Source organism: Nicotiana sylvestris, chromosome 2 (assembly GCF_000393655.2).
Source record: "Nicotiana sylvestris chromosome 2, ASM39365v2, whole genome shotgun sequence".
NCBI lineage: Eukaryota > Viridiplantae > Streptophyta > Magnoliopsida > Solanales > Solanaceae > Nicotiana > Nicotiana sylvestris.
Window position 1 is genome coordinate 172982409 of NC_091058.1, and position 12308 is coordinate 172994716.

At 38.8% G+C, this 12308-nt stretch overlaps 1 protein-coding gene across 1 annotated transcript; it reads right to left on the reverse strand.

Moving 5' to 3' along the window:
• Window positions 1-10341: 10341 nt before the first annotated feature.
• LOC138885979 (uncharacterized) lies at window positions 10342-10713 on the reverse strand. The gene has a single exon (XM_070166997.1). It carries the CDS (start codon window positions 10711-10713, stop codon window positions 10342-10344), a length of 372 nt encoding a protein of 123 aa, XP_070023098.1.
• Window positions 10714-12308: the final 1595 nt, after the last annotated feature.

Genomic DNA, 12308 nt, shown 5'->3' on the forward strand with positions numbered 1-12308 from the left:
TTAATGTGGTGATTCAAGGTATAGCTAGTGGTGATTAGTATTGGTGGCGATTATGATTGATGATAGTGGCGGTGAATGGTGATAGATAATAATGGCATGTGGTGGTGGTAGTTGTGATTGAGGAAGGTGGTGGAGGGTAGTGATAGTTTATAATGATGGGCAGTGTCGCTTATGGTTGTTGATGGTGATGGAGTAGTTAGTTGTGGTAGTTAAGGTGAATAAGTGTTGGTTGTGGTTGAGAATGATGATGGTGAGAACGGTGGGGATGGTGGTAGTGGTGTTGGCATAGTGGTAGTTGATAAAGGTAGGCGGCAACTAATAATGAATATGGATGATAGAGGAAGCTTAGCTAATATTCACCTTGTACTCAACATCCACATCTTAATGAAATTAGGTCTCATTTATTTGCACTTAACGGAGGTCTAAATCTTAATCATTCAAATCTCATATATTAAGTGCATTTATTTTTGAAGTCCGAATCTTATTTATTCATATCTTAATCTTTAAGTGTGTTTATTTTTTTTTACTATACAATCACTTAATGGGTCTGAATAGGCATGTATGATTAAGATCTACAACAGAAACTTCAAGGCCTCATTTGTTTTTTTAAGAGTAAGACGTCTGAAATCTGAATACACATCTGAATATTAAAATGTGTATTAAGATCTGAATACTAAATGATTAAGAATGTTTGATTTTTAACATCTGAATGTATAAAATTATTTTTATATGAAATTAATAAACATAAAATTCAAATGAAATACTAATTAATCTAATATTCTATCAATAAAATATATAATTTTTTAAAAATATGGTATTTGTTGATAGTAATGGCTAATAATGGTGCTTGTGAATGCCGACTAGAGACAGTGGTTGGTGGTAATTTTGGTCAATAGTGGTGGTTCAGGATAGTAGCTAGTGGTGATTAGTAGTGATGGCAAGAATTGAGGATAGTGGTGGTGGATGGTGATAGTTAATAATGGCAAGTGGTGGTGGTAGTTGCGATTGAGGAAGGTGGTGGTAGTTTATAATGATGAGCAGTGTCGACTATGGTTGTTGACGGTGATCGGGTGGTTAGTTAAGGTGAATGAGTGTTGGTTGTGGTTGAGAATGATGGTGGTAAGAGTGGTGAGGATGATGGGTGGTGTAGTAGATAATGGCGATGACTATGATTGAGGATGATGGTGGCGATATGGTGATAGTTGATAATAGTAGGCAACAGTTAATAATGAATATGGATGATCACATCTTAATGAAATTAAGTATAATTATCCTACCATCATACTTTTGGACCATATTTTTCACCCACCCTTTAAATACTTCTTTTGAACTTTTAAAAATCCATGTGGCAAGACCTGATTCAATATAAAAAACCCATCCCATTTTCTAATTAAAAACCGACCCGACCCGACCCAGATCCACTCCTCTTTCTCACCATCACTGTCCGACCCAGGTCCACGCCTCTTCCTCACCATCAATAAAGATGATAAAAGTTTTTACCTAATGTAAGTCCTTATTTGAAATATTAAAAATATGAAATGGGAAAGGAAAGAATTTCAAGCAAACATATTTCAGTCCAAATGTTTATTGATTATTATTAGTATACTTCTCTACATGTCATGTACAAAGCAGTTAATAACTGAAAGTTACTTCTAGCTATGGTGCTTTTCTTCTTCACTATGATTCCTAATTTATGTAACAAAGGTTTTTTTTGTCACGACCCTAAATCACCCCGGCTGTAATGGTGCCTATCGCAGTACTAGGCAACCGATTCGACATTTATAACATAAACATGTCTTTTCCTTATTTCATTTACTAATCATATATTATCATAAATCTTTTGTTTAGACATTTCAAAACAAGCGGAACAATTTTGCAAAACATCAACCACTGGTCGATCCCGGTATCACTAGTCATGAGCTACTAAAGTACAATCTGATATTGTCTACTCAATACAAGATGAGTCTGATAGATACAAATACTAAAAGATAGAAGGAGAAAAGCAAGGCAGCGGACGTTGAGCAACTACCTTGCTAACTCCGGAATGCTCTGAAGATAAGGAACATCTCTCACTCGGATGCTCTGGCACCTGGATCCGCACACAAGGTGCAGGGAGTAACGTAAGTACGCCAACTCAGTAAGTAACCATTATAAATAAAGGATGAGTGTAGTGCCGAGCATTTAAAATCATATACATTTCATAACATAGAATCTCAATGAAAATAACAAAGTCAAATCAGTAAATCAATTTCCGAACATCTCATAAAAACTCCAATTTCGATGAAAGTTATTTAATTTTTTTTTAGCATTTTTCAATAAAGGCTCGGTATGAAAGAAGAGTGAAAACCATAATTTCATTAAAGAAGTCCCTCGGGCAAAGTATCACTCATATATTTAGCCCTTCGGGCAAGCCTCTTAGTCACTCATGACTCAACTTTCATCAATCAGTGCTCACACTCAACACTCCCGCTTAATAGATATCTCATAATAATAATTGTTGCGGCGTGCAGCCCGATCCGTACACATATATATAGTCAACTGCGCTCACTAGAGGTGTGCAACAGTTATTATTATGAGATACCTCATATATATATATATATATAGCTGTGGTGTGCAGCCCAATCCATAAATATATAATCCTTACCATCAGGCCCTTGGCCTCTCTTAGTCATCAACCTCACAGCCACTCGGGCATTTCAGTGAAAAATCAGGGAACTCAGCCCAAATAGTTTTCATATATTTAAAAGTAGAGTAATTAAACTGAATCAAACAATAAACAAGTAAAAATCATGACTGAAGATATACTTTCAAATCAAAACAACGAGAGGATTGTAGTAAAATACCCTTGAGGGTTCAAACAGTACGACACAAGGCCCCAAACATGGCATTTAGCCCAAGTTAACAAAATTATTTCTAAACACAGAGATTTCAAATAGGGTTTATCAAAATATGCAACTCTACAGTTGTCACAGGACGGACCAAGTCATAATCCCTATCGGTGCATGCTCATACGCCCGTCACCTAGCATGTGCGTCACCTCATTTATAAAAACAGTACGAAATTCTGGGGTTTCATACCCTCAGGTCTAGATTTACAATCGTTACTTATCTCGACCAAGCCAAAATCCTACTTCGCGATGCCTTTGCCCCTCTAATCGAACTCTGGATGCGCCGAATCTAGCCATAAACAATTCTATACAATCAACAGGGGCTAAATGAATTTATCCCATAAGAAAATGCTAAGCTTAAAACCAAAAGTCAAAAAGTTAACTCAAAAGACGGGCCTGTCGCGCCCCTTTTTTTCTCGCAAAAATCATGTTTGTGACATTTGGGAAACAACTCATTTCCTTTCGAGAATTGGGTTTTGAATTGAAGAGACGCCACCTAATGATTAAAGTGAATTAGGACACTAGGAGGGGTTTGTTTTGAGTAACCAGAGATTGGGTAAGGGCTTGAAATTATCCCAAGGGGAAGGTGTTAGGCACCCCTCAGGATCCACAAGTGTGGTTCCCGGCCAAGCTATAGTTGTGACTTAAGTGCAAATAACATATAGGCAAATAAAGGCTTCAAATAAGAAGGGATTTTCATGTAATGGTTACAAATAAACAAAAGTAAGAAAAATGAACTAAAAAGAGTTGATTTTCGTAAAAGATATGGTTTAAAAAGATTTAAAAGAAACAAAGAAAACAAAGGGAAGGGGGTCCTAGGTTTATTAATAATATGGATCACCCCACACAACATCCGGTAATCACTCCTCAGTGAGGGGCTACACGTGATGTTATCGCGTGGTCATCATATCTATGTCTACCCTTTTCCACCCCGTTAAGGTATTAAAGCGCAGAATGGTCTCATTTACTTATTGCATGTTATTACCCGCCCCAATCCTATCAGTCCCGGAGGCACTTGGGACTACTAATCCTAGAGGGAGGAGGTATTGGGATTATTTGTGGTTTCAAAAGGTAAAATACTAAGGCGACAAAAAAAAACACATAACAAGTTTGGGGAAGCATATAAACAAATAAAAGGGCTCAAACATACCTCTTTTAAACCAAAGAAAGCACATAATGTAGCATGACTTGCATGTATTGTTTAGGGTCTGATTAAAACTTAAACGGTAGAGGCAGATTGATTTATTACATAGTTCATATAAGAAGCCCGAATCAGGCCTGTCTGCTGGTTGTAGCTGATAAAAAGTCTTTATAAACTTTCACCCTATGGCTTGCCTAAGTGTTAGACGAAGACCTCTATAGGCATGATATCTACTGATTCCAAAAACAATGAAATAAACATGAATACATACTAATTTGAGAAAATCGTCTGTTATTAAAGAAAGGCAAGTTTTAACAAAAGAGCATGCGTCATTGTTACTGGTTTTAGACCTATAAGCGAGTGAAACGATTCAAATTCGATTAAGGCTCCTATAGGCATGCTTTCTATGTGTTGTCGATTTTGGACACTCTTATAAACGTAGTAAAAAATGCAGAAACCTTATAGGCATGACATCTAGATGCTGAATTTTGTTTAAAGCCTATGAACATGATATCTAATTGTAGTTGATTATTTAAGACCTATGAACATGTTTGCCTGATGCGGAATGCATATGCAAGATTCAGAAAGAACCTATAGGCAGGGTATCTACATGATGTGCAGAAATTTAGAAATTCCTATAGGCAGGATATCTATATGCTATGCAGAAGTTCAAAAATAAACTATAGGCATGGTAGCTATATGAGAATGCAAGATTCCTACAAACATGGTATCTATGCAGAAATTCTTATAGACATGGTATCTAGACGCGAATGCAAGATTCCTATAGACATGGTGTCTATATGAGAATGCAGAAATTCATAACTCCTATATGCAGGTTATCTACCCCTTTTGGATACATAGTTACCCTCCCTCTTTACTTACCTCCCCCAAAAGTTTTATTACAAAATTATTACAACCCAGAAAAAGTAAAGTAAAGGAAAAATATATCAGAAATTAAAAATTACAACTAAGGAGAGCATGATTCAGACTTCCTGTCTAAAGTATGAAGTAAATCAACTCCAAGAGATCATATTTCAAAGCCTTTCTCCTATTTGGGGTGTGTCAGAGTTCCCTAAGAGTCTAATATGAACTCCGGGCAGTGCTTACACCCAAATGTATCACGGATTGAGCCATAGTGCAGTGTGGAAGGGCCAACCCTCAGGTGTCCAAGTTCAGAGGAAGCTCGAGGTCCCAAGGCAAGGCTCACAAGAGGGGGGCAGAACTTAGGGACTAAGAGAGAGTGCAAGTGCAGAAGTAGGATTCTAAAAGGGGAAAAGGGAAAAGGGAAGCAGCTCACATCATTATACATAAGGGTATAGGGGAATGGGAAGTTGCAAGAGGCAACAGAAAAGCGGGCTGAAGGGCATACCCAGCAATGGGAGATGCGGGCACACCCTCTGGCCTGTTTGCTTAGAGGTCAAGACCCCAGTGGTTCAAACTTAATTCATGGACAACAACTTGCATTGCCATGCCTTAAGTCACCACTCAAAACACATAGGGGTGATAGAGGAATGGGGGTTCATAACAAAACACACATAAGGAAATCAGCATGCTAATTTAAGTGCTGAGATATACAGAAATATCATACGGACATAGATACAAAAGCAGTGATTACACATTGTTGTGGTGCTAAGAATTAAATCAGGACATACCAGTTTTCAGGGAAAGCAGTAAGTCTTGTAAAATAGCCCACAACGCAGTCAATAGGAGAATATTATTATGAGAGAGTGTGAGTTCAGAAGGATTATGATGTTGTAGCATGTGAAGAGGGTTGTGCCTTTTATAGTGTAAAAATCAGGCAGAAATAAGGCAAGAAAAACAGTTAAGGAACTGATTGTCAATCAATTACATAAGGCTTCCCTTAATTAAGGGATTCAGATTCAAACGGGTGAAAACCATTTATGGAAAGAAATTGAGTAAGCACTTTGTGCACAACATGCAATCAGGGGCAAATACATAAAAAGTTATTTAAGGACAAGGTTTTGAAATACACGGTTTGTGCAAATAAGGTAAGCAAATCAATTAACAAATAGTAAATCAAAAGAGTCTGAGATTTTGCATGAATGAACCGAGTCAGAAAAGATGAAGAATGGTTTTAACTTAGGCCGAGTAACAGGGAGAATCAACAAACAATGGAAAGAAATCAATCAAGCCATATTCAGAAGGAAGTTTGCACTAATTGCAAATTTGAAAACCATTTAGAGGAAAATTCATCATATATAAGGAGCATGTGAGCATAAAAGAAGAATGTCATGTAAATCAGTAGAAAAAATCCAGTGTAGAAGGGTTTAGCAAAAAGTTCAGCATTGTATGAAAACAAAGATGTCCAAACTCAGTTTAGAGACTTAAAGTTAGTATGAAAGAGTTAAGGGTTCTAAAATAAAACCCTAGTTCAATCAAACCTCGGCATAACCCCAAAATTCTAGGGTTTCCACCTTGAATCAAGTACAGAGATGAGGAGGCAAGTAGTCGGATCGAAACATGTTTAGAGGTTTCAGAAAAGAACTGAAACTTCTAACATGCTTCTTCCAGCAACAGAACTCATGAATAGCTTGTAAATACAGTAGAGGGGTTCAAGGCAAATAGAGTAAAGAAACTAATTCGAAACATGATGAGAAAAGACTGATAAGAACAGTAGAAGAAAGCATGCTTAAGAAGATCCTTTTAAAAGAAACTTAAACAAAGTTAAATACAAGAAAAATAGTAAGAGCACTTAAGAACACGTCAGAAGAATACAGTAGGCGAAACATATTAGAACATAGTAGAAGAAAATAGCAGGAGGTAGTAGAAAAGCATACCCGAGCATAGTATAGAAAACACAGTAGAAGAACATACAAGAACAGAACATAGAAAGCACAGTAGAAGAACATACATGATTGAAAGAAAACATAGAACACAGTAAAGGAAAATACACACAAAAGAAAAGGAAAAGAAAGTCAGATAAACACTTAAGCATTTTTAGAAAACCTTAAATCGTAAAAGAAAGACTTTGAAAAGTAATTTTCGAAAGAAAAGATAGGGAGATCGTTTGAAAACTCAAAGAGAGCACAAATACACAACGGATCTAAAGAGATCGGAGAAAACCTTAAAGGGTTAGGGTTTTAGAAAAACCCTAGAAATGAGAAAGGCTTTGAAAAGGTCATCAATCTGAGTCAGAGAGGTCAGAACCAGGCTCAAAACACCATGGTACACCGGAGCAAGGCCGACGATGACTCTAGAACCTTGAATCGGCAGAGGTCTGGGTGCAAACCTTCGAGGCCAGGCCTTGAATCTTTAGAGATCAAGTGTGTAAGAGCAACATGAGGTAGGTATAAGACTCCCATAGCCCTAGAAGCAATATATTCTGGTGGATTTCAGGGTGGAAGCGGTGAGAGGCGGCTAGGGTTCTGAGAAAACTCAAGAGAGTTTGAGAGAGTGCAGGTTTCAGAGGCGGCTGGGGTTGTGAAATGGTTAGGGTTAGGGGGTAGGTCGGGATTAAATAGGAAAGAGTATTTGGTGGCCGTTGATCATTTTGATCAACGGCCTGGATTAATTGAGTAGGTGGGGCGGTTTAATAGGGTTGGGTTTGGATCGGTTCAAACAGGGATTGGGTCAAGATAATTGGGTTCAATTGGAGGTTCAAATAAGGCTAAAATTGAAATAAACGGGGCTAACATTTAAATAGACATTTTCCCTTATTTATTTTATAAAAAATAGTAAAATAATTTCTGGAAATAAATTAAAGGTACTAAAATGATTAATAATACGTAATTATCAAATAAAAAATACTGGAGTCAATTTTATAATTATGAAAACAATTAAATCTTAAAATAGGCTAATATCGCAATTATACGCAATTTAGCTTTACAAATACTAAACAAATTTGTAAAAATATGAAAAATTATGCCAACTATATTTTAATATAAATATAATAATCCAATAAGTGAATCACCCAAAATAATAATTTTGGGATAATTATTGGGTTTTTCTTGATAAAATAGGGCAATAAATAGATTTAAGAATCTATAAAAATTAAGAGAAAAATAGTAAAACCTTGGGACATACTTATATATGCATATACCTGCTATTTTGAAAGTATTTTGCATATAAAAATATACAGGAAAAAATTGGGTATCAACATCTGCCCCTCTTTATCCGAAAAGGATGAAAGAGTTATCGTGTAAAGATATGATGGCCAATTTTGACCGAACGGAATGGTTTGAAGAATTTGACTGAGCTCTGGTTCCTAAGCTACCTATGTATCCCTGGTCTTACAGGAATCAGGCCATATGTAGTCCAGGATCCGTCAGTGGAATATGCCGATGGAGATTTTCTAAGACGGACGCGATATTTGGGTTAGGATGGATGGTTAAAGTCTAATAGGGCTGGGGGAACAAGAGCGGGATTGCTCCTGCTAAGATGGTCGTTGCTTATCGGTTTACCTGCAAATGAACCATATGTTGTGCGGAAATTTAAACATGATGCAAGTTCCCGTCAGACCATGAAATGTTGTCTTTGGACGGTTAGGATGACATCCTCAGACCATGACGTCTTGGGACATGAAGCGTATAATAAGTATTTGCAGGCCATGAAATGGTGCTCTCGGGCTATGAGAATGATGCCTCCGAATTATGACGCATTTGAATAATTATATGCAAAAGATAAAAGGGGTCCTCAGGCCATGGCATGGCGTTCTCGGGCTATGAAAATGGTGTCTCCGAACAATGACGCCTTCAGATGATTTGGCGATCTTTCAGCCTATGAGATGCAGTAGGTGGCGATCTTTAAGCTAATGCAAGATGTAAATAAGTGGCGATCTTTCAACCGATGCAAGATGTAAATGAAGTGGCGATCTTTCATCCATGCAAGATGTAAATGAAGTGGCGATCTTTCAGCCATGCAAGATGTAAATGAAGTGGCGATCTTTCAGCCGATGCAAGATGTAAATGAAGTGGAGATCTTTCAGCCATGCAAGATGTAAATGAAGTGGCGATCTTTCAGCCATGCAAGATGTAAATAAAGTGGCAATCTTTTAGCCGATGCAAGATGTAAATAAAGTGGCGATCTTTCAGCCGATGCAAGATGTAAATAAAGTGTCGATCTTTCAGCCATGCAAGATGTAAATGAAGTGACGATCTTTCAGCCATGCAAGATAGAGGTAGAGCTTAGCCTCGGAAGGTAGAATGGTAGTCCTATGCAATGTAGAGAATGCAAATGGAGACAAAGCTTAGTCTCGGAAGGCAGAATGGTAGCCTTATGCAATGCAGAGAATGCAGATGGAGGTAGAGCTTAACCTCGGAAGGCAGAATGGTAGCCTTATGCAATACAGAGAATGCAGATAGAGGTAGATCTTAACCTCGGAAGGCAGAATGGTAGCCTTATGCAATGCAGAGAATGCATATGGAGGTAGAGCTTAACTTCGGAGGGTAGAATGGTAGCCTTACGCAATGCAAAGAATGCAGATGGAGGTAAAGCTTAACCTCGAAAGGCAGAATGGTAGCCTTATGCAATGTAGAGAATGCAGATGGAGGTAGATCTTAACCTCGGAAGGCAGAATGGTAGCCTTATGCAGGAAGTAAAAATGGCAAATGGCAATAGAGTTTTCTTAGCTGATAGTGGATTGCGGGTATCGTGATTGTTGGGGATATTGTGCCTACTAGGGACATTGTTGTGTGGATAGCAGTTGCGAGCAAGTGCAGCGGCTCGGAGAGTTGTATTCCTGAACTTTGTGAGTGAGCGTATAGTATATTTGATGATTTTGCAACTCAAGTGCCTGCATCCAAAGAAAAATCGTGAGTTTGTAAAGGGGAAAAAGTTAGTTCGTATCCCCACTGGCCTTGCTTAACCTGCTCGGCTTTGATCTGGTGATATTGTACGTATCACTGGGGTAGCGTTGCTAAACAAGGCAATTTTAGTAATAAACATGCGTGATCTAAAAGCATAACATAATTGTATAATTAAGAATAATTTTCTTTAGATGAACCGGCGACTGCGACGTGGTTCAAGACATTGCAACTTCGCTTGCTCCGAAATTTTGAGGAGGACACCCTCAAAATTCTGCCCCAGTTTACTGGGCTGCTGCTCCTGATGGCTGTTAATGATAAATGGCTGGAATCGACTTCGGAATTTTGAGGGTCCTCCTCAAAATTCTGCCCCAGTTTCCAATAACGGGGGAAATGGAAATTTTATTGAATTGTGACTGAACCCATAGGGCTGCCTACGTATCCCCTCTTAAACGGGAATCAGGTCAGGTGTAGTTCAAATTACATCATAAAAGAAAACATAAAGGTTACACATAGTATCGCTTGACTGTATTTGAATTGATCGACTTTGGCTAGACTTCTCCGTCCATTTCTACAAGTATGAGGGCTCCTCTTGTTAGAACCCGGTGAACTATGTACGAACCCTGCCAGTTGGGAGAGAATTTCCCTTTGGCTTCATCTTGATGTGGAAAGATTTTCTTTAACATCAGCTGCCCCGGTGTGAACCGTCTCGGCTTGACTTTTTTGTTGAAGGCTCTGGACATTCTGTTCTGATAGAGCTGATCGTGGCAAACTGCATTCATTTTCTTTCCGTCTATAAGAGCTAGCTGCTCGTAACGACTTTTCACCCATTTTGCGTCATCGAGCTCTGCTTCCTGTATAATCCTCATGGAAGAAATTTCCACCTCGACGGGAATGACTACCTCTGTACCGTAAACCAGCATATAGGGGATTGCCCCAGTTGATGTGCAGATTGTGGTGCGGTACCCCAATAAAGCAAATGATAACTTCTCGTGCCACTGTTTATGCTTCTCTATCATTTTCCTCAATATCTTCTTGATATTCTTATTGGCGGCTTCTATGGCTCCGTTTATCTTAGGTCTGTAGGCTATAGAATTCTTGTGTTTGATCTTGAAGGTTTCACACATGGCTTTTATCAGGTCACTGTTGAGGTTGGAACCATTATCAATGACAATTGACTCCGGGATCCTGAACCGGCAAACGATACGGTCGCAGACGAAATCTGCCACGACTTTCTTTGTCACTGCTCTGTAAGATGCTGCTTCAACCCGTTTGGTGAAATAATCAATTGCTACTAGGATAAACCTGTGCCCGTTTGATGCGGTAGGTTCGATTGGTCCGATAACATCCATTCCCCAGGCGGCGAACGACCACAACGAGCTTGTTGCATTAAGCTCATTTGGAGGTACTTTTATCATGTCTGCATGTATCTGGCAGTAGTGGCACTTTCGGACATACTAGATGCAGTCTGTTTCCATAGTCATCCAAAAGTAACCAGCTCGGAGTATTTTGTTTGCTAAAACAAAGCCATTCATATGTGGACCACAGGTACCTGCATGAATTTCCTCTAATATCCTGGATGCTTCCTTTGTGTCGACACACCTTAATAATCCCAAATCAGGAGTCCTCCTGTATAGGATTCCTCCGTTGTGAAAGAAATTGTTGGATAACCTCCGAAGCATGCACTTCTGAATAGCGTTTGCGAGCTCTGGGTATTCTCCTTTTGCCAAGTATTCCTTGATATCATAAAACTAAGGCTTTCCGTCTGCTTCTTCTTCGATATGAGCACAGTAAGCTGGCTGATTATGGATCTTTACCGAAATGGGATCAATGAAATTCTTGTCTGGATGCCGTATCATGGATGATAGGGTAGCCAGTGCATCGACAAATTCATTCTGGACCCTGGGAACATGCTGGAATTCTGTCTTTGTGAACCTCTTTCTCAACTCCTGTACATGATGCAGATAAGGGAGTATCTTGGAGTTCTTGGTCGCACATTCTTCTCGGATCTGATGTATAAACAAGTCTGAATCCCCAATTACTAGCAACTCTTGGATGTTCATGTCAATGGCCATCTTGAGCCCTAAGATGCAAGCTTCGTACTCGATCATGTTGTTAGTGCACGGGAACCTGAGCTTGACAGATACCGGATAATGTTGACCGGTTTCTGATACTAGGACTGCTCCTATGCCAGCTCCTTTGAAATTTGCTGCTCCATCGAAAAACATTCTCTAACCGTCATATAATTATGCAATGTCTTCTCCTATGAATGATATCTCTTTGTCAGAAAAATACATTTTCAGGGGTTCGTATTCTCTGTCTACGGGATTTTCAGCAAGGTGATCTGCTAGTGCCTGTCCCTTGATTGCCTTTTGAGTAACGTAGACAATATCAAATTCACTCAACAGGATTTGCCACTTGGCTAGCTTTCTAGTGGGCATGAGCTTCTGAAAGATATACTTCATGGGATCCATTCTTGATATGAGATATGTAGTATAGGCACAGAAGTAGTGCCTCA

Coding starts and splice junctions, on each gene's coding strand:
- LOC138885979 (XM_070166997.1), bottom strand. CDS start 10,713: ATGCTGGTTTACGGTACAGAGGTAGTCATTCCCGTCGAGGTGGAAATT.